The 23,722-nt window shown below is 46.0% G+C and overlaps 1 protein-coding gene across 5 annotated transcripts in view; it reads left to right on the top strand.

Annotated features, from left to right (window-relative positions):
- Window positions 1–23,722, top strand: part of RMDN2 (regulator of microtubule dynamics 2) — a 570,121-nt gene that overhangs the window by 142,011 nt on the left and 404,388 nt on the right. For all 5 annotated transcript variants that reach the window (XR_014963030.1, XM_085611419.1, XM_085611417.1 and 2 more), the window contains exon 3: window positions 20,257–20,452. Coding sequence is in view for 4 of the 5 variants with exons in the window: in XM_085611419.1 (XP_085467545.1) it covers window positions 20,257–20,452 (196 nt within the window). In the remaining variant the exon portion in view is untranslated. The remainder of the gene's footprint in view (window positions 1–20,256; window positions 20,453–23,722) is intronic.

Here is a 23,722-nt window from a genome sequence, read left to right as displayed (position 1 = left end):
TAGGCATCTGGTTAAATCCCGACCTACTGCTTAACCGTATCATTATGAAAGATTGTATGTCACTTGACCATGGGCTATGTATACCCTGGCTTAAATACATCCAGAGACTGGCAATAAAGTTGGGCCGCCCAGAATTATATCAATCACCAGAAGCTCTAGTGAAAGGAGATATAAAATGGTGTAAGGAAATGTATTTGCGTATAGCCACCATGGATAGGGAAGAGAGTGAGTTGTTAAAGGTAACTGTAAGGGCTCACCAGCTATGTAAAACAACACCATTCATGGAACCATACTTGGGATACGTCACAAATAATAATCACCGTTTTTTATTGACCAGATTTAGACTTAACCAATTGCATCTACTTATTGGAGAACAGAAAGGATGGAAAAGGGTAGAGGATCTTGGCCCTTGTACCTGTGATAATTTCTCACAACAAGATATCACACATTTCCTTTTTTTCTGTGAACACTTCATTGACATCAGGAAACGTTTTATACTCCCTATCTTAAAAAACAAAGGCTTTGTGCAGGTGAGACCTGCCCTTCTCTACCTCCAAATGCTAACTGACTTTTGGGAAACTTTTAACATTGCAAATTTTTTATCAGCAGTTATTAGATTTTTGAGGAAATGAATGTATAATTATAATATATATATCCTCTTTTTATCGTTTTTACAATGGAACTGTTTTTTAATTGTCCAATTGGATGTTTTTTATAGGGTTTTAGGAGCTATTGATTGTTCAAAATGAATTATGTACCTTCAACTGCTTTTATATATCATGTTATGTAGTATGCTTTTATGGTTTGCACTTAAACCGAATAAAGACTTTAGACTTTTGACTGACTGAAGTAAAGCACATAATGCAAGTCGCAAACCTTAGCATCATTGCGGGTCAAATGAAGCTTAGCAAAAATATTTTGAGTTGTGCAAACATTGACATTTTCGACATACAGCTGCTCTTCCCTGTTACTGCACAAACTAATTATGCGCTAAACATTTTGATAGTACATGAAAAACATTTACTTTCCTCATTTTATCTCAAACTAGCCCTTCCCCATTCCATTTCTGAATTCACCTTGTCCTTACAACTGTTATGGTTTTTACGTCTCTTGCCCCTTTTCCCTCTTCCTCCTTTTAGTAAGCATTTAATAGTTTATTGTATACTCGATAAATAAATGTTAATATCGCTTACTCAATATGATAGTTAAAATATTCAAAAACGTGACTAACTGAATAAAAACAGATAATTCATAAGTACATTCATGTACATTTGTAAAAGCAAATCCGTTACATTCATTATTTCAGGATGTGAGTTAGCCAAATGATGAATCTCATAACACAGGTATAGTATAACCTTGAAGAGATAGGAGGTGGACAATCTTTTATGGATAGGAGGTAAACTTGGTTTGTAAATAATATTTTCTATGTGTAATCAGTCCAGGGCAGATCCTCCAAAAAATTAGGTAGTGACTCAGTCCCCATCCCACTATAACGACATTTATTAGGTTTCGCCTACGCAGCGCTTGCTCTGTGCTTGTGAAATCTCTGGTATTCCCCCAAAAAATCTTAAAAGAGCCTTAGAACCCACCCATTACTTACCATTTGTTGAAATCCACGTCGCTCTAATTTCCATTCTCCTGATTGGTCAGCAAGTTGTCTGCTTTCACTTTTAATGTCTTCCTGATGCTGCTTTGCCTGTTCATTCAATGGAGCATGGCCCAAGTACAGCTTCCGGTCACTGGCCAGAGGCTAGTGTCCCTCCACTCGCTACGCACTTCGGAAGGTACTTTTTAAAAGAATTTGGTATCAAGCATGCCATAGTGCATCTGCAGGCCATCTCCTCTCCTCTTTGGTGCTCTTCCCACATCGTTGTTAGCACCTCCCACGCACTGACCTCATGTTGCTTAGTCGTCCATTGTTGCTGCTCCCACAAGCCGAGGTGACATCCTCCTGCACAGAATTAACTGCTAGCGTCCCTTCTGTTCCCACAGATACCACATTGGAAGCATACTTTGTGATAGATGTTTTTGTATTGCCCATTCTTGCACAGTGCTCAGTGGGAGTCACATGCGATATTCAGGGTCTGCGCGGACTCGCGTGGGGTTGTCCCGTTCAGTGGGCTGTGTATATTTTTAGTGTGAGGTGCTGCTAGCGCCTGGTTGTAGCCTGATTGGCTGACAACAGACAGACTGTTCGTGTGGCTGAGTATGCAGCAAGGCCTCCACTCTCCTCCCATCACACACTTGTGCAGCTTTTCCTTCTCAACCAAGTGCCCTAGAGTGAATCGTTGCCTCATTACTCACGGCTTCTCGCAGTCATCGAACAGCAAAGGTGATGGCACAGTTGCTGCCTGAAACCCACAGTAACACATGAGTTGGAATTTTATTTTATCGAGTTCACACCAGGGGCGTGATGTGATGGCTGACGGAAACATGCTGCTCCCGGGCTCATGTGAGAAACACACCTATCAATTTCTATTGCACCCACCATGAGCAACTTCCACTAAAAGAAGCAGGCATATATTTGCTGAGCTGGCATGAGAGTTCAGTGAGTTGAAGGCGTCCTAGATATCCATAATGATTAAGAGCATAAACACCTTTTAATGTCATATGTATGTGTATTGACATCAATTTTGTGGAGAGGTTAAGCTTATGCTTCAATGTTTGTTAGTCTACAGCACCCTCTTCTTAGAGTGAGCAATAGTTCTCTGAGCAGTTCAGCAATTTGTATTCTAAAATTAATTGATTTCTACGTGAAATGTAAAAATTAATTGACAAACCCAATAGACTTCGCATAGGCAAAACCTATTGGCTTTGTCAATACTTGTTCCTTGTTGCAGCTATGTTGCAAGTCCAGATTAGTACAATACAGTACAGTAAATACTAATCTTGAATTCTAGCTAATTGATAAGTGAGATGTAAAAATTGACATGAATTTATTGTGTTAAAAAAGGTAAGTAGGAAGATTCAGTTTAACCTATTTAGTTGCTTCATACGTCATGTAATACTAAGTAGCCAGGCTTGGGTATTTCTGCCCACCTAATCCATTACAGGGGGAGGTTAGAAAAAGCGACCACTTTGTAAGCCAGTTGCATTGTGTGCCAAGCTGCTCCTATAAAACTTACCTTGTTGCAGTTTTTGAAGTCCCTTACAATATAAATTTACCAGCTTAACTCTAATGACATTTTTTATATTCTTATATCCTAGTTAACAGATATTACTTGTATTAAGCTCCTCCGTAATGGTAAAGTACCACATGTGCAGGGAAAAACTTTCAGAGAGAAAATCAGCATACTTTAGTCCCATACTAGTCATCAGCACACTCAGAGCTGCCAAGTATCCCCCATGGGCTGGGCGAGACCACAACCAGGCCATTTCTACCAGTACACTCACCAGCATTGAATTGCATAAGCCCAGTACAAAATGTTGTTAGTTAAAAAGACATGACTGACTAATGGTTGCACACACATGATATGTAGCTTCGGGCACATGTCTTTTATAGAATGCCCCTCTGGATGCTATTATTTGACGTACAGGGCTTGAGTACGAAAAATTCCAAAATAGTTAGAGAGTTTTGGTAGTTGTGGCCATTAACAATCTCGGTTAATGATCTTTGACCTGCTTTTCTAAGAAAAATCTCTTCGCACACCCTCTCCTGAACAAAGTGAATTAGCAATATCATTAACTCACAAGGCAAAGTGACACTAGTAGGGTAACTAAACAGTGCAGCAGTTATTCACTAATTGTTTCTTTCTGATATGTGGCAAGATATGTGTGAGTGATTAAGGTAAAACATGTTAAGGGAAGTGTGCTTGCATACCATGTTACATTCATGAACATATTGTGTTTATGTCAACATTTTGATATTTTGACCTTTGCTAATCATGTCCCTGGACCATCTTTCTGAGGACACACGTTCAAGTTTGCTATTCTGTATGTGATCCTGGGAGACATGTTTATGGGGGTGTAGAAGTGTTTATAAAGCTATCACTATAGATGCGGGATGATTTTTTTGCTAAGAAAATAAGGATATCTGTGACCAGAGCTACTCTACATAGGTCATTCAAGTTTGACACAAGCACGTGGTTTAAAGCGGTCTTTCAGGATCACAGACTCCACACCATTGCAAGGAGACGAGCTGGAAAGACTACTTGCACTATGTATGAGATGGCAACGAAACCAATCTTCTGATTGGTAGATTCATCGGTCTGTGAATGTCAATAAGTTCTTAGAGGTAGAACATATCCTGGGTCCCTTACAGACTGTTTTACTCAGGCAACTAGTGATGGAGCTTGCGTGATGACTCACTATTGGTTGTTTCACTATTAAATCTGTTAAATGCCCAATATTGGGTTGGAAAATTCTGGTCTTGCTTTATTGCTGTTACCTAAAATTCCACTTTTGGGGTTACCATTTATGTGCTCAATGCTCCTGGATGTTTTCAGGGCATACTCCAAACTTGAGGTCTACAGTTTTGTTCTCCATGTCCATGATAGACTGTGTTTACATGCTTCCCAGTAACTTAAATTGAGTTTGTTGGTGCATGTGTAAGCAGCAATGGAACTGCCTGATTAGCGTGGATGGACAACAGCATCTTTTGCCAGGGAAGAGGTGTTCTAGCCTAATTGGAGATGGACATAGTTCTATCTTCTTGATTTTGTCTTCACTTCTCATTGGCTGTTAATGGGAGACGCTCTAGAAGGTTTTGTCTGCACAGTACTTAAGTGAACTTGCCGTTCGTTAATTCCAATGTCGCTCTAATTTACATGGTTCTGATTGGCCAGCACATGTCTGCACGCCATCTGCTTTCACTTCCTGCTCTGCCGTCCATGCTGTGGCATGGCGCTTGGCCACAGTAAGGCTTCCGGTCACTGCCAACTTGTTACTTGCCAGTGTCTTTCCAGTGGCTACTCCCTTCGAGGTACTTTTTTTTCCATTTCCAAACGAGCACTCCATACGACTGCATATACAGGCCGTCTTCTTTCCTCCCAGCTTCTGGGCATTCTTACACTTTTGCTTTGCTTTATGATAGGTAGTTTTGTAGTATGGTACCGACGCCATAATTCTGTAGTGTATCACTAGTTTTCTTCGATTGTGAGCCCTCTAATACTCTTGTCTGGAGTATAGCGTTTTAGAGATTGAACATATATAAATGAATAAGTAAACAAAGTGATTTCCTGCGTTACTTAGTGATTCACTAGGCTCCATTGCTAAGGGCTTAACACGTCACCAGTGCATTTTGCTGACACAGGCTGGGGACGGAAACAAAACGCATCATTCCGAAAAAGTAGAGCCTTGAAAGGATGCTTGTGCATTCAGTTCACTCATACTGTATTACATTTACTTGTTAAAATCAGTTTTTAACACACTTAGTAGCAGGACAATGTGAAACTGGAGCTGCCTTTCATGCCATCCGCACATAATTTGACGGCAATTGGCCGATTATGTCATAAACAGGAATAGCCTGGTTTGGATTTTATAGCAAGGGTTCTCAAACTGCAATCTGAAGTGTTGAAAAACAGCCAGTGTTACACTCGCGCCCTGCAGCAGGCACCTACTACTCTTTCCAGGAAGACCTAGATGTGCATTGTTCTTTTCGACTCTGCTGTACAAGTGTGGTTCCTATAGACTTAAGTATTCCTAACATTGTGCTACATTGCCTCCTGAAATTGCTTTGTACCTGGTAGGTGATTACATTAGGGATTTGATTTGTTTCACCCAATTTGTTTTGTCTAATCCTCCTACCCACCAGGATCTCAAGCTAACACTGTGTTTTATCATGCTGTGGTCATATTGTTTGTCATATGCTTTGCCAGTTTACAACGTATCCTAACAATATCTTTGCAGAAGAGCCTTTAAGGATTACAGACTTATCCTTTTAACTGGTCCTGATGCCAATTTAACATACCCTGAATGGCTTAGAAACTACAGTTAAAGTTTGTCTAATGAAAGTTTAATACCAGACCCGAAGAAGCACAGCCTGTCACCTGTGCGTCCCCCGCCCACTCTAGTTGAGTGTGTTTGTGGATATGTCAGATCCAAAGCCTTTAGCCTTTATTAGAAAGTCCTCAAAGGTCTGTGGAAATTTGATGACAAGGCTCACATAGAAGTTGAGAGGGAAACAAATTGATTCCAATGGGCAGCTCTCATGTGGGGTTTTGCAATTTGTTAATAGAGTTTTACCTCTGACTACCAGGTGTGTGCAAGCCATTTGCATATTCACCAATATTTGTAAGGCTGAAGTTGGCATTGATCTTGTCCTGGGGTTTTAGGGAAGTAGAATTTGACAATCCTCCCTACAGTTGCTGACAAATATCACTTTATAGAATATGGGGATGTCTTGAATTCTTTGATTCGGGGGACGCTGTCTGGCGTTAGTGCCTGCTTCCAGGACTAAGTTTGCTCTTAAAGATATTGCTAGCTAAAGAAAATGTATACGCTTAAAACTCAGTGTAAAAGTAACTCTTCCCAGCGCGCTTCTTCACCTCTGCTGTATGGCGACTAGGTCACTTTCAAACTCGGCATAGACCTTGAATCCAATCCAGTAAGGAATTCTTTCCGAATGTTGGTTTTTTTAAAAAAACATTATTGCTGTATGGCCACACACTTAAGCTGGGTCTAGAAAGTAAACCTTTAATATACCTACAACCTATTGTGAAGTTAATCATATTCCTTTCAGTATTCCTAATAAACATTTGTTTCTAGTGGTTTGTAACATTTTATTATATTTGTAATTGACTTTTTCTGGACATTCTGGGTCTGATGTACTAAGAAGCTTGATTAAAAAAAGTGGGAATAAATAGTGCCAGACGTTTTGTGATCTGCCTCTGATTTTGAAATGTGAACTAAGTACAAATAGGTCACCTTGCAAAATCTCCAGTCGTATGGGGTTGCAGCATGAGTTGCCTAACGAATATTAATTAATTAGGCAGGATGCTATTTGTAACTGGCTACAAACACACAGATGGTGGTCTGCAAGGAACAGAGACCAACATTCCTTTGTTTGCATTCCCAAATTTGAATTTTTTTCTAAACAGCCTGCGTTCCTCAACTGAGTCAGTGGTCCTTAAAGAAAAATCTTGTTGGGGAAAACAGTGGGCGAGCATGCAGTGATCAGCAAATACATAAGGGGTCGACTTGTTAAGTTTCAGATATGCTTCAGTGCTATCCCCCAGTCCGCGGCAGTCAAGACCGGACTGGAGGAAAGAGCTGAGGTGGCATAGGGAAGAGCTTGTCAAAGACCATTTAAACAGTATTGGCCATGCTGCGCTCTCCAGTGGGCCAGTGAGACCCAAAGCCAGGAGCCCCAGTCTTCCATGAGCGAAGCCTATATCATGTGTGGCATGGGGCAGCCAAGAACCTGAGGCAGATAGATGCCTCTGAGCTCCCTCCTCCTAACTTGCAAATGAGAAGAGCTTGTGTAGCTGGACCCATGTCGCCATCTCTGCAATAGACCGATTCGAATACAGATTTCTGCACATGACACAATGCCAAAAGTGCTGCGTAAGCTCTTTGCAAGCCAGAGCATCAGAGTGGATCTCTTACTGCTGCTGTACCTCTGAGGAATTGGTGCTTTCTGTGCCGTTCACCATCTACAGAATACAGCCTGTACGAATGACAATATTTATACGCAGTGGCGGTCCATAGTGTAAGGTAGTGGTGGTCACACACACACACACATGCACACACTTCACAAGCACATACATGCGCACACACACCCATTCACAGCATGCATGCAGACATTAACATATATTCATTCATACATGCATGCACGGATTCAGCCTTTAAAAAACAGTACTTACCGGGTGACGGCAGGTCCAGCTGCTGGTGGGTAGGGGAGGAAGCAGAAGGCACCATAAGGAGCTGGATGCTTTGGGGGAGGGAAGGGAAAACAAGATGATCCAGCTGCCTCCTCTCACTGGCTAACCTTGTCATGCCCAATGATGAAGCATGACATCTTTCGGGATGTGCGAGGGCCTTAAGATGCGGACACACTGTCCCCCATAGATAGAGTAGCACACGACTAGAGTACTTTCTGTGTCTTTTTCCTTTTCCTTTTCCTGCCTCTTAAGTAGGAACAGCGACTCCCTTTTGGCATTAACCTTGTCATGGGTCAGTTAATGAGAGGAGTGCCTTTCCTACCTCTTCATAGAGTTTGATGGGGTCAGTGAGAGTTGCTGACCCCACTTTGTGATGAGGCGTCTGGTTAGACACTCAGCCCTAGTCACTGCTGGGCGTAAAACTGATGTGCCCAGGTCTGAGGCTGTTAGTGATGCTCCCCCTCGTCCATGAGGGTGAGGGTCTTAAAGTACTTTGCCGGGCTGATGTGATCTCGCCCTGGCGGCTGTGAAATAAGCCAGGCAAAGCTTGGTGCAGGCTGCCAGGCATGTGCGCATTTAGGGCATGTACAGTACTTGGCTGCCTGACCTGAACGTGAAGAGTATCGGTTAGGCTGATCGTTGCTCAACCTGAGCGACACTCCTCATGCAGTGCAAAAGGTGGGGTCTGTGCTCTTAACGATGGGCCGCCGCTGCTTATTCAGCACATCCTTGCTTTATATATTTGTCTCTGGATCGACCAATGTTGGCAGGTAAAATTGTTGCAAAGTAGAAGTGTTGAGATACAATGCCAGTAATCAACAAAGATTTTTAGAAATACAACAAATAAGAACGTTCCTAATTTTCCCACTCCGAGGTACTTCAGTCTTAGTTGGGCTGGGAGTAAGAGACATGCTGTGCTTGCCACAATCTCAGAGAGGGATTAGTGCAGTGCTTCAGTTCACAGGAAGCAATTGCAGCAAAGCCATCCTTCAAATTATATATTTTTTATCTGATAGACTTCAAGCCGCCGATTTCTTACATTTAAATTTCCCAGCTGTCAGACTGGATCTCGAAGATTTGTCTTCGAGCCGTACCCCTGCGCGCTAGTAGGTGGCTTTGATTTGCTCCGCATGACATCGTCTGCATCCTTGTGATGTCTGTGTCACCTATAGAGGCACCACCTTTGGGCCCCGGAGGCTCAGATGGGATGCCATCTGTTTCTGCGTCAGCGTCTTTGGCCTCAGTGCCAATGACCCCATGGATTCGTCATTGAATCCGGGCCAAAGCCGGGCTTGCCACCGCTACCTTCCCCGGCGCCGGTCTGGAAACCGAAGCTCCTGACGCAACTGGTGCCCACCGGCGCCACCAGCACTATTCTCATCCCCGACAACCCAGAGCCGTATTGGTGCCTACTGGCGCTGGCAGAGCCCTTGAGTTATAGGTTGTTTCCTCAGCCCTATTCTGAAGGGGCTAAGAATGGAGGAAGATTGGGAGGGGTCTCTGGACCCTTTACAAGTCCAACCGTATATAGATATGGATTGGTATAAGGAATTGCGTGAGGCCAGCAGTTCAGATACCTCTCCAGATGTAGACCTGCTTTTTCCTCCTACTGTTGCTATGGAGAAGGGAGCGTCATTTGATACGGTGGTGCAAAGGGCAGCAGAGGTCCTGGACCTTCAGCTCCCTTCAGTGGCAGTCAAGACAAATATCTTGACAGAGGTCCTGCAGCCTGGTGTCTCCTCCTCTGAACCCTTGCTGCCCTTCAATTAGGCCTTAACTGATGTCCTAAGGGGAACCTGGTCCGAGCCCAGCACAGGGGCTCATGTGAATAGGACAATCGCCTGCCGCCATCGCGCTGCGCCTGCCAACCCAAATTTCCTCACCAACCACCCTACCCACAAGAGCTTGGTGGTCCAATTCTCTACTTTCCACAGCACGTTCCCTTCTGGACCCCCTGACAGGGAATCCAAGAGGTTTAACAAGTGGGGTAAGAAAATATTTTCTTCCATCAGCCGTGCATTGTGGTAGGTGAACACTGCATGCTTATTGGCACGTTATTCTCATTCCTTGTGTGAAATAGTTGCGCAAGTGCTGACTATCCTCTCCCAAATGGTATCAGGAGCGATGCAGCAAAGTTCGTCATCCGTTGTGGTGTCGACATGTCCGACTGACTGGGCAAAGCGATTTTATTGACGGTGGTTGTTCAATGCCACGCCTGTTTGAGGTTTCTGGCTTTTCAGGGGTATGTCCAGGGATCTCGCATGGACATGCCTTTTGATGGCATCCATCTCTTCGGAGACTAGGCAGACATGGCGCTGAATCACTTTAAGGACTCACGGGCTATGGCCAAGTCATGGGCCTCTCAGTGGCCACTCGTCCCAGTCTGCCTTTCGCCCCTTTCGTGGCTACAGAAGGGGTTTCCAGCCACAGAGCCACGCAGGTTCAGCAACATCAGCATGGCCGAGGCTCGTTCCGACTCCATGGGTCGTGCAGCCAGCGGTCGGGTCAGTCCACCACGCCCCCTGCAGCCTCAGCCTCCCAACCTTCCTAGTCCAACCCTTCAAAATCATGGGCAGCCAGTTGGTGGCAGGGTCAGCCATCACCTCCACCACTGGCAGAACATCACTTTGGCCACGTGGGTTCTCCTAGTAGTCCGAAAGGGCTTCTCCCTCGCTTTCGGGGCAACCCATCGCACCATGCCTCCAACTTTCGACCAGCTGGCAGAGGATCACTTGATTTTGCGTACTGGGGAAGTCATGACTCTCTTGGCCAACGGAGCCATAGAAAGGGTTCCAGCGCCAGAAGTAGGATGTGGTTGTTATTCCTGCTACTTTCAGGTCCTGAAAAAGGACCAAGGTCTTTGTCCTATCCTAGATCTGCAAGCCCTCAACTACTTCCCCAAAAAGGAAAAGTTCAAGATGCTTACTCTGGCTCAGGTCTGGTCTGCCCTGGACCCAAGAGACTGGATGGTAGCGTTGGACTTGCAGGACGCCTATGTTCATATCCCTGTCCTGCCTGCCCATCAGCACTACCTGCGACTTACTGTGGGCCACAAGCATTTTCAGTTCACTGTGCTCCCTTTTGGCTTATCAGCGCCCTCTCTGGTGTTCCCCAAGGGGATGGCATTGGTCGCAGCTCATCTGTGCAGATCAGGGGTGCCAGTCTTTCCCCTATCTCGATGACTGGCTGTTAAAGGCAAGTTAGCCCAAGGCTATCGTCTCCCACTTCCAGACTACGATGAACCTCCTGCATTCGCTGGGGTTCACCATCAGTGTGCCTAAATTATACCCGACTCCCTCTCAGACGCTCCCTTTCATCAGAGCTGTTCTGGGCACTGAAGTTTTGGGCCTAAACTCCCGAGCGGCGAGTCCAGGATATTCACGCTATGATACCGATGTCTCAGCCTCTATCCTGGATTTCGGTGAGAATGACTCTGAGGCTGCTGGGCCTCATGGCCTCCTGAATCCTGCTAGTGACTCATGCTAGATGACATATGCGGGCTCTACAGTGAGACCTGAAGGTCCAGGGGGTGCAGCATCAGAGTAATCTCTCCGACATGGTCCACATATCTGAGGGAACTGCATAAGACTTGCAGTGGTGGCTGACCGAGCATGATTGGGTCAGAGGCAGATCACTCTCGCTTCCCCAATCAGACCTTAGATGTGTCACTCCTAGGATGGGGCGGCCGTATGGGAGAAGTGGAGATCAAAGGACTCTGGTCTATGGCAGAATCCGGACTCCACATCAACATGCTGGAGCTCCGAGCGATTCGCTTGGCACTGAAAGCCTTACTTCCTTCAGCCAAAGGAAAGCTTTTTCAAGTGTTACCGGACACCACCACCCCATGTGGTTCTGCAACAAACAGGGTGGGGCGGGGTCGTGGACCCTTTGTCAAGAGGTCCTGCATCTCTGGACATGGCTGGAACATCAGGGCATGTCCCTGGTGGTTCAACATCTGACAGGTTCTCTAAACGCCAAGGCGGACAAACTCAGCCTTCGATGCCTAGTGGATAGCAAAAGACTTCTCCAATTTGGAGGTGGCGCAAGGTCTCTTTCAACAGTGAATAGAATCTTGGTTAGATCTGTTCGCCTCTGCTGAGAACGTGCAAAGTCAGCAAATTTGCGTGCTGGAGTTTCCAAGGCGGCTTTCACTCATAGACACTTTTCGTCTCTAGTGGATCTCAGGCCTCCTATATGTCTTTCTGCCCATACCACTCCTGTCCAGAGTGCTCAAGAAGATCAGGAGCAACCGGGCCCAAGTCTTTCTTGTGGCTCCGGACTGGGCATGGAGAGTCTGGTATCCCGAGCTTCTCCAATTGAGCATCGATCCTCTGATCAGGCTGCCCCTTCAAGAGGATCTTCTGGCTCAGCAACAGAGGAGAATCCTCCACCCGAACCGGTCAACTCTATACCTTCTTGCATGGAGATTAAGCGGCAGCAGTTGATAACTATAATAATAATACTGGCATTTGTAGAGCGCAACTGCTACCTCATGTAGAGGTGTCCCGGCGCTTAGTGGTAGATGCAAGTGAGGATCAGGTCCAACAGAGGAGCTAGTCTTGACTAAAAAGCCAGGTCTTCAAGATCTTCCTGAGCACGAGTTTTGATTCAATCAAGCGCATACGAAAGAGCAAGGAGTTCACAGCTTGGCAGTCCTCACTGTGAAGGACCTGCCTCCCATTCGGGACTTAGCAGAACGAGGTACACAAAGCAGGTGCTAGGAGTTGGATCTCAGTGTGCGTTTTTGTTGATCTGGGCATAGCCTGCGCCTGAGATATCTTGGTCCTCTGTCATGCAGGGCACGAAAGGCCAGGGTCAGGGACTTGCCCTCTATCCTTTTAACAACAGGGAGCCAATGAAGTTGTCTGATATGAGGGAAGATATGATGACGGAATGGGACCCATCGAATTAATCTCGCTGCTGCATTCTGTACCATCTGAAGTCTATTGATCAGGTAAGAAGGCAGCCCTAGGCACATACTGTTTGCATAGTCCAGCTGAATTGGATATATCCCGTCCGAAATCCGGACCGAGTGTCACGCAGGTTGTCGTGTGCATCTATTAAATTGGCGAGTTGTCATTGCACCGTTTTTTTCAGCATTTTTGCAGGTGCTGGCAGTAGTGAGATTGGGCGCTAATTACCAAGTTCTGTAGGGTCAGCATTCAGTTTTTTCAAAAGGGGTAGTAGGAATGCATGTTTCTATATATCTGGAAAAGTGCCGGTGGATAGCGATGTGTTTCAAATGTGGTTTAATACTGAGTTGATCATGAGAGCCAGAGACCTAAAAAGCTTAGGGTGCCTGGATCCTCAGGGTAGTCAGACTTACATCTTAGGATTTCAGACAGTGATTACTGCAAAGTTCTAGGGAGAGATCCAGGAAGGTGCCATTGGAATTTGTGATTCCAGACTGTTGTGGTTCTCCCGTCTCCTTCCCAGCTTTAAAAGGGTGGATGGCATTTAACCTTCCTCTTGAAGTTTGCAGTGTTATTTTGGCGGCCAGGCGGCCCTCCACCAAGAACGTGTAGGCAATGCGAATACATTTTTAAAATATTGTACAGAAAAGTATATTCATCCTCTCTCTGCTTCCCTTTCTCAACTTTTGCTTTTTATTTTGACCCTTGCCAAGCTTTTTATTTTGACCCTTGCCAAGTAAAGCTCTCTACTGGGCACTCTCTAAGGGTATCTTTTGGCCATGTCTGCCTTCCTAAAGCTCCCAGACCAACCCTCATTATTTAAATCTCCCATTGTAAATGGATTTCTCAAGGGCCTTGTACATATGTTCCCTCCTTCCCCCTTTATTATGCCCCAGTGGGACCTGAATTTGGTTCTCACCTTACTAATGGGTGCTCCATTTTAACCTCTGCATAATTGCCCCCTCCGGTTGTATACTATCAAAACAGCCTTTTTAGTGGCAATCACTTCAGCCAGGAGGATGAGCAAATTGCAGGCTCCGTCATCCAAGCCTCCTTACCTGACCTTCTTCCCTGATAGGTTGGTGCTTGACACTAGGGCCTCTTTCTAACTCCATTTCATTTGGGGCAATCTGTCACCTTACCCACTTTCTATGCTCCTCCGTACCCCTCTAAAGAAGAAGAGCGACTCCAGCATCTGGACCCAAAAAGAGCGTTGTCTTTCTACCGTGACTGCACAAAAGAGTTCCGAGTGGATGACCAACTCTTTGTGGGGTACGCTGCAACAAAGAAAGGTTTTGCGGTGCAGAAGAGGACTATCATGCGATGGGTTGTCCTCTACAGCAAAATTTGTTATGCTCTGGCAAAACAGCTGCCTCCTGAAGGATTAAGAGCTCATTCCATTAGAGCTAAGGCTGCTACCATGGCGTTGCAGTGTGTAATTCCAGTCCTCAACAGGCAGCAACATAGGCATCTCTTAACAAATTCACCAAGCAGTACTGCCTGGACAGTTTAGTCTACAGGTATGGCCTTTTTGGCCACTCTGGCCTGCAGGATTTCCTGGTAGTAAACGTATTCACAGTACCTTCTCCGGGGACGGTATTACCTGGGTATCTATACATAGGTAAGGAATCTGTGGCTAGATGTCTCTATCAGATGGACAAGTTACTTACCTTTGGTAACGCCTTATATGATCTAGCCGCAGATTCCTTAGATACCCACCCATTCTCCCTGTACTATTGACAGGTTTCTAGGGTCAGGGTGAGTGCAATAGGAACGCCAGCCTTTACCAGCGCTTTAAAACAAATTAAATGTATTTGAAAGAGGGGCTAAGAAGAGATGATGGGCACTTTTGCCCGGGTGGTAGTGAGATTGTCGCACTGGGCCTCACCAGCGCTAAAGCCGGCCCTGAATGTATTGTACTCTGTGCTACGGGGCTGTGGCAGCAGGAGCGCAGCCCTGAAGCACAGAGTAATCCTTTTTTCTTGGTATTTTCTTTTTGAAAAGAAAAAAAAATTCTCCCTTTGCAATGGGAGTCTTCTCCCATGGCAGAAGGAGCATAATAACGATTTTACTGCTACTTATCACCATGTTTTACCTGGCGGGAAGAAATAGTAGAAAATGACTACATGTCCGCCCATCCTAATTGGGCAGGCAGACTTGTCGCAATTTTCCGACGGCCCTTACTCCCCGGGGTCGTCAAAGAAGTTTGGCCATGGCAGAGACGGAGTATTCTCCACCGTGGCCAAACTGAAGGTCTGTATGCATTTAAATGGAGCAGGCAGCCCTTTCTATTGGCTGTAAGTATACTCCATTACCGTTGCGATGGAGTTTACATACCGCCAATTTATCAATTGTTAAATTGAACCTAAAGTTCTTTAAAGTTGAGTTCGTTAGTGAAATAGTTAATAATTTACTATTGAAATTTACCACTGTCTTCAGTAGATCCAGCTTGATCACAGAGAAACCACTTAACTTGTACAATCTAAAACTGACATTCTGCAAGATACCCCAAACCCAGGTTTTTCAGCTATCAATTAACATTATTCAATTTTTTTTTATTTACGTGACAGAGCTCTAGTTTAGTCTCACATGTTGTAGGAAATTAGTAGTTCATGGTACAGCCACTGTTTGCTGGTGTCAGTATGTTTTTGTGACTAGTCTGACTGAGATCCTGCTAATCAAGACCCCAGTCACTGTGCTTCCTCCCTTGGTAAGTACTTTTGTACCACCCCAGTTGGCTACTGGTGTACCCCTATAAGTCCCTAGTATATGGTACTGAGGTACCCAGGGCATAGGTACACCAGGGGCTCCCATGGGCTGCAGCATGCATTGTGCCACCCATGAGAGACGACTCAAACTGGGACTACAGGCCTGCCATTGTAGTCTGTGTAAGTTGGTGCTAGCCCCACTTACGACAGATATAATTTTTCTTATATCTGAAGTCACTACACCTGAAACCTATGAGTCAGCAGCCCTAAGGCAGGTCTTTCAATCCTGAAGGCAGGATGCTAGGTTAAAGTATGTGGGTGCCCTCTGCATGAGCAGGACACCCTTACAAACCCCGTTGTTCATTCTCCAGGCTTTGTAAGTGGGGTCAGCCATTTTGATACACATTATGCAGTGGCTAACTATACTGTGGGTGTGCCGAACCTGGCATGTTTGGTATCAAACAGGTTGGAATCATACCCCAATACTGTTACTGGTGTTGGAGGTATGATTCCATGCACTGGAGGGCTCCTCCGGGAAACCCCCATTACTGCCGGTAACAGCCTTCCAGGGTCTGCCAGCAAGCTAGTGCTGCTGCTGACCCCAGCCACGATTCTGCCCTCCTGCTGCTGAGCTGAGATCGAGCAGGGGAAGGTAGAACAATGGGTTTCCTGTCAGAGGGAGGTGTGACCACCTCACAGACAGGACTTAGTTTATTGGGCTGGGTTGGGGGCGCTTGCCAGCGCCACCAGACTGCTTTGAAGGGTACATCTGGTTCCCTCCATGCATACTCCGGTTTGAGCCAGGTCAGAGAGCCCTTGGCTCCCGTTCTGGCGTAAAACTGGACAAAAGACATGGGAGTATCCAGCCCCTCCTCTGGGAGGGACCCCTGAGTTGTCCTAACCCCATTCCTCTGGTATTGAAGGGCTTACCTGTGGGTGGGTCCTCAGATTTGTCATGGGACAAAACTCAAACCTGAAACCGTGTCACTCTTTGACCGTCTGGACACTTGGACTTCGCCTGGAACCGAGACTGCATCACAGAAGACTCCTGCTGCTCCTGGTCTCACTGTTCTACAAGTCTTCTTTTTTGTTTGTGTCTGTGTCCATCCAGGATCTTTAACAGACATGTGGGCATCAAGGACACCCAAAGTAATCAGTCACTCCCCTGCATTTGCAAGCACCGCAACGAAGCTGACCGGTCTGCTGCTCCTGACATCCCATGGACTTCGAAAGGCTCAGTAACACAGGTGGTGGTTCTGCAACTCCCTCGAGGTCTGACCTGCCCTCTCTGCAATTTCGAGGCTAGTATCCCTCATCGGAACTGCTCTACAGAACCCCTGTGCACCGCGTCGACTTGCTATTGCCGAGGTTTGTGGGCTCTGCACTTCACAGATCTTCGGGCTACAAGAAGCTCCAGCCCCCAACACCTCTTCCTGTCAAGATCATCATCCTCACTGCATCCTCTGCACCGTGGGCCCTCATCTTTGGTGAACTGCTCGAGGCCCTCTTGCGACTCCTGTGCCCTTGGCCTGTGGGTCCTCTTGAGGGTCTTCTCCTGCTTCAGTGGGATCCCCTGCTTGCTAACGGGCCAGCTCGGACTCTATCCCTTGGTCCTTGCTGATCCCCATGTTGCTCCTTCTTCGTTTTCCATGCCTGTTGCAGCTGCCAAAGCTTGTTGGTGCTCCCGCCGGACACTGCCCCCCTCCTGGTTCTCAACTTCCGATGTGGGACAGCTCCTGTCTGTCGACTGGCCCTCACAGCTGCAGCGACAAGGTCACCATCATCACTCATGCATCTTCCAACATCGTAAGGCATTGCTCTTCCGTGCCTCCGGGTCACCTCCAAGTGGCATAGACTCTGTCCCCTCTGCTTGCCGGTTCTTCTCTTCAAGAATCCACCCTTGGATTCCACCGGACTCTTGCACAGTCTTCGCCAGTGGCATCTTTACTGAAGTCCTCCATTGTGGTCTACGGCGTTTCCGACGTCACTTTGCACCTACGCACCAGGCTTCCCTGGTGAAGGTATCCTGGTTCCTGGGGTGTCCACGGGTGGGGTGACACTCCAACCTTCTGTCTACCATGGGGTTTCTTCAGGGTCCACTGGGAAAGGTACTTCTTCTTCAAAACTGCAACCACAACTTTCCCATTGACTACTATTGAATACGCTGCTGTGCTTCCACTCTGCACACAGCCTCCGTGGGTTCCTGGGTACTTAACTTTGGTGTTTTCTTGTGTCCCCATGCCTTCTGAGTTTCCTGGTCCAAGTCCCGACTTTGGTCACAGTTCGCATTCCACTTTACAGTATATGGTTTGGTCTTTACCTGGATACCACTGTGTATTGTACTTACTTACCTATTTGCAGTTGAAGTATTTTTGTGTATTTGGGTTGATATCTCCGGGTAGGAGATATACCAATGTGCTAGTGAGTGTTGTGTAATAAATAGAACTATTTTTATATATACATTGTGTAGTTCTTTTTCATGTAACCTACACTACATGATTAGATCTGGTAAAAACAAGTTGCTTGACGTTCCTTCTGGATAAGCCTGAAGGCTGCTCTCCACAGTTACCACTTAAAGAGCTTTCTATGGTTGTGTAAGATCACTAAAATAACCATAAGGGTTGTCTGGATTAGGGCAAGGTGCTTCGCTTAAATAAGTGTGCACCATATACTAGGCCAGCCTCCTACACATGTTTAAATGATGGAATTGACAGTTATTTTCTTCAGAATAAACTAAGAATGACGGTCTGAAGTGTCTCCATTTTGGCTCCTAAATTTCCTTTTTTCTCAGGACAAGAATTTGAAACAATAGTTTCCTTAGTTTTATTTTGAGTTTTCATCCCTCTTCTTGTTCTGTACCCCTGCCGCACTCTCTACGCTTCCCACCTTAGGGTCTCTCTGTACCTCTTCTGCTGTGCTATCTATGCCCACCTTCTGCTGTGCACTCTCAGTACCTTTATCTTTATGTGCTACGTCTGTGCCCAGGGGTTGCGCTCTCTCTGATCCCGTTTCCTCTGGGCTGCGATTTCACCCCTCTCGCCACTGAGCACTTGAAAGAGTTGATACTTTTAAAAACCCATTGACCTCTTCAGTTGTTATGTTGTATTCGGTCTCCTGTTGTCTCTGCTGTTTCATAAATGTAGTTTTTTTTTCATATGTCCCTCAGCAGTCTTTAAGCACAGCTGTGCAGTGTTATTGTTTACTTGTTGCCTGTTTATATCCAAGTACCGAAATGTATAGTCTTCTGTTATTCAGCGATGGGATCACCCCATTATTATTTAGACAGATTCAATCTATGACCCTCTTTCCTTCCTTATATTTAATAAGATTGTATAATCATGGATGCTGAATATGGATTCCATTTTCACCCATTGACGTAACATGGCTTCTCTGTGACCTGCAATTCATTGGTTCATTCAGCCAATTATTTTCTTCTGTTACCGCAACTCCTTATCCGCTCTCCTCAGTCTTTACTCTGTGCTAGACCCAGTGGTAGGGAATAGAAACACAAGTAGTGTTTATTGTTACCAGCCTTAACTTGTCAAAAAAATAAAGAAATGCTGACAGACTGTAGTCTAGAATTGCATTGAAATTGTATAATGAGAGACCGCTGAAGGCTGCTTTGCGTTTCGTTGGAAATCCAATACATTGTATGCCTCTTTTAAAGATTAAAGACTTTTATCCTTCCAAAAGTGGGCTATTACAGAATATCATAGTGCATGTCGGATTTATTGACATCAAAGGAGTAACTTTTCATGATTAGTAAGCTAGGAGGCATTAGTCTATATTACACTGAATATTCCCAGTCTGTTTAACACATAATAGGCGGATTTAGAGTTATTTCAAGTGCAGTTTAGCTTATGATACTTGTAATAAGGCGGTCGAGATATCCGTAACATTTGTGACTGAGTAACCAATCCGCAAACTCTAGATCTGGCCCTAAGTTATATTCATTCCAATTCTCCTTTAGTCTTCTCTGAAATCTTAAGTCCCCCATTGTTTGGCTAGCAGTATGACCTACCCATCACACGCCTCTCAGTACCTGAGCCATAACCTCCGGTCACCATGTGTGCAATTGATTCTCATGCCTCTTCTCGGATTTCTAAGTAAGGCACTGTTTAGTACAAATTGTAAGTCTAGTGATTTTGGGAATCTTCCCTTTTAGTCTGAATCTGGACCACCTAATAGGTCTTCCTGAACAGCCAAGAGTTCACTGTGTGGTTTCACATGCATATTGTAGGTTGAAGAGCTCACAAAGTTCAGTTCATTGTATGTGTTTTTTTTTATTTCGGCTACAATTCAACAGTCTTGGGCCAGTTTTGCTGGCTTAATGTCTCTATCATTTGTCTGCTCTTTCATTGGTCCCCTTCCTCAAATTGAATCCAGGAACATGTCTGTGCAGCAAGTTGCATCACTCCTGCTAAGAAAACCTGCCTCTTTCCACTTAAAGCCACTTTTAGCTGCCCGTGCACTTCCATTGTAGAAATCCTCTTGGTCTTAATTAACTTGCTTTCTTTCATTTCTGTATTTATTATAGTTCAAAGTTGGTTTATACATTTGTCATTATTTAAAGGTTGTTTTAACGTTCTCTTTGCCGTGTTCTTTATCTGCACAGAACACAAATTTTAGTTTAGATACATTAGTGAAAAGGTATATTAGGTTTTAAGGTAGTATACATTTTTTTTACTTGTTTGTCTAACTTTGACATGCCAAATCCGAGTTTCAGAAGATGACTTTTGTCCTGTGTATATAACCATGAAATAATTTTGTCTCAACTATGTTTCTGTTATTACAAAAAGATCTCTGTTTTGGCAGGTACATTACTGCTCATACCGACACAGAACAAGAATCAGAGGATGAAAAGAGAAGAGTTCCTCTCACAGCAGGATCCCAGGTATCTGAACAAGAGGCGGAACTCATTCATGATATCCAGCGTGCAGACAGCTTGCATGATGGCTCTGAGACTGAGAAACAAGAAGGTTACAAAATGCTGCTTGGGAAAGAAGATAAGGTATCGTGTACGGCATTTATTTTATTTAATTCACTATATTTATATAATGCTGAGATAGCCTGGCGGGCAGCGGTGTGATTTATATAGTGTGATTTGCATGGAGTATGAACTGTGGAATATGCAGTTGTAAGGCATGATGGGACATCAGTGGTTTGGGTAAAGCACTAGATTATTTATATAGGCAGTTCGGCTGGTGTAAGGGGGAAATGTTCTTCCGGTGGGTGAGGGGGGTATGAAGAAAAGCCGTCTTGACACGAAAATGCTAATTAAATATTTTATTGGGATCAGTTGTGTTTAAAGTGTCATGCCAGCGCAGAGGTGCCTCAGATATCTCTTGATCTAAAGGATTTTAGTTTTTTGTCAGGATTTTCAAACGTTTGGCATTAATCAAATATCATTTGCTCACCAGGTCTTAGGGTCACAGAGCAAATATGGCTAAAAATGGTTTGTGCAGTTTTGTAATTGGCGCATAGTAGGCTTTCCACTACCTGACTTAGTGGAGCATGATCGCCGGATGTTCCTGCATACACACCAGTTTGCATGTCAAAGTGCCATACACATAAATATCTTCGGATATAAAAATTGTGTCGTAAATATTGTTTACAAAAATATTGTACCATTGGGTGTATATTTTTTATTAACTTCAATTGGGTGATATTACATAGATAATATTTGGGACGTGATATTAATGACAGCCAATATTTTGACAACTATATTTTGGTACTACAGTGTAGAACCAGCGCAAGCACAAATATGGACTTACCTGTTCACGGGTGTGTCAAATAAGGCTGGTCAAAAAAACATTCCCGATTTTAGTATGGCTCCTGCAGCATACATCTGTTCATACCGCATTCCTCCTCTTCACAAGTGCGCGTTCTCCACTTGCACTTATCAACAGTAGGTACCACCACCGCCACCAGGGCCCTATTCTTAATATCAGTACCCAGAGTTTGTCATTCTACTACACTGCAACTTCAATAATTTTATGGGAATATGGCTTGTGCGCCATTTAGGGGTCGCCAGGGGTCGCAGTTGCGACACCTTGGTACCCCTGGCACTGCCTTTCGACCCCTGGCTTCAGAGGTGGCAAAATCAGTGCCAAGAACACAGGGGTGTATCACATTATCAGAGTCAGGCTCTAACTTCGTTTTTTGCTCATTTGTATTACATTAATAGTGATTAATAGTTTAATATTTACTATTAGTGTTATAAAAAGTGGAGCTATAGGATCTGGACCTTTGCTGGCGCCTCAGATAAGAAAAATAAAAGGGTTTTAGTGTATGTTGCGTGTATGCATGTGGGTGAGAGTGAGTTTGGGTGAGTGCATGTGTATGTGTTAGCATGTATGTTTGTATATGGGATCATGGATGTGTGTATGTGTGTGTCAAAATAAGGAAGTATAAGTGAGACCGAGTAAGAGTGAGTGAGGGCGAGTGAGTGATTCAGGGTGAGTGCACAAGAGTAGATGAAAATGAATGAGTGCAAGTCAGTGCTCATGCTAGAATGAGTGAGAATAAGTGAATGTAAGTGAGCATGTGTTGCTATGCTTGCAGATCCGCTGTTGTTCCTGGCATGTTTCTTGGCTTATAGAAGCACCCTTGACACAAGGTTGGTACTGAAATACTGGAGGCAATACTTGCATATGGGATACCCTTGGCAAAATCCTACCGCTGGCACTCCCTAGGTTCATTTTGGCATGGAGCACTCATGACAAATTGCCAGTGCTGGCCTCCTGGAGGAAATTCTTGGCATAGTTGGCACCTGTGGCAATTTGTTTGCAATGGCACATTGGAGGAAATTATTGGCATATGGGAAGACAACTGTGGCAGGGTCATTGGGCCAAAAAACTCAAAGTACGTTTGGTTGTGTGTACAGAGGAGCAACTTTCTCTCGTGTATGGGGGGCACTAGGTGGCGCACGAGCAGAATGGCCGCACTACTGTGAGGCTCCTGCAGCCCAGCACATTTCTCCGCTTAATTATCCTTCTTGGAGTGGTGAAACGGAACAAAAAGGTGGCTGTGGGGTGCGCATCCACTGCTGCAGCCTCGGTGAGGAAAGCGACTTAATTGGAGCAGTGCTGCCCGAGTTATACTGCGGCAAACTTTGAACCGGACTGGAGAGTAAAAAGATGCGGAGCCCTCTCCCGGCCTGCGAGAGTACGCGAGACCGGTGTTGTGCACGAGGCGCCTGGGCCTGAGAGTGCGAGTCGGGAGCCGGGACCAACGCGGACGGACCTGGCCCCCTGCCTCCTGGTGTAACGTGTGCTGGGATGCGGCCTGCCGGGACCCTGACTGGGGATTCGAGGTAAAAGCGGTGAAAATACGGCGACGGAGGGAGAGACTTGGGGCGACGGCCTGACCCTGCCGCCCACCGCGCCCCTGGATCCTAGAGGTGAGACCTGGGAGGAGCGGCGACGGCGGAGGCTCCCCCGGCTCTTGGTGAGTGCTGTAGGGGGGGGCACTGTTGGCCTGCTCCCTGATTGCGCAAGAATTACCCCCCTGCCGAGGGGCCGGCGGCGGTGATGGCGGAGACAGCTGCGGGGAGAAGCGCTGCCCTGCGGGCGAAGTACCGGCGAAGGCGATGCCTACCGCAAGCGGAGCAGTGAGGTGTGCTGAGCAGCGGAGCGGCTGCTTTAGCCCGCGGGAACGGACAGTGGTTGGGCTGCCTGGAGCGCTGCCTGGACCTGTTTGGCGTTGCGAGGACTGAGGAGCCTGCAGGCGGAATTGAGGGGGTCCTGCTTTGTCTGTTTGGGTCGCTCCTGTCTGTGGTGCGGGCCTGTGTGCTTCCTATCTGGTGCGCGGTGAGTCCTGGACCCCTTCGGGCCGCTGGAGATACGGAAGGCTGTTTGTGGAGCACTGTGTTGGAGGATGCGCTGTGGCCCCTGAGATGCTGATGGGCCCTCCGTAAAACCCTTGAGCTTCTTGCTCTGAGTGACCCTGCGGGGCTAGGGGGAGACGCTGCGGGCTGTGAGAGGTTCGAGGTGACCTTTCTCCTGGGTGACTCTGGGCGTGCTACTTGTGGACCCCGTCCGGGCCCCCTAGGACGGCCACGACGGTGGCTGGGACAGCTTTGACGGGTTAGCAACATCGTGGTGACGACATGGGGAAGTCGGATGCCAGACAGCCCAAGCTGACTTTTGCGACGACCAAGAAAAACATGCGCACCTCGCAGGATGATCAGGAACTGAGCGCTGAGGGGGGGACTCGGAGTGAGGGGCCCGCGACGGCTGCTGATGTACAGAGCATACTGCTGGAGGTCCGGCAGGGCTTC

This window comes from Triturus cristatus, chromosome 6 (genome assembly GCF_964204655.1).
Source record: "Triturus cristatus chromosome 6, aTriCri1.1, whole genome shotgun sequence".
NCBI lineage: Eukaryota > Metazoa > Chordata > Amphibia > Caudata > Salamandridae > Triturus > Triturus cristatus.
This window is presented reverse-complemented; position numbering and strand designations above follow the sequence as displayed.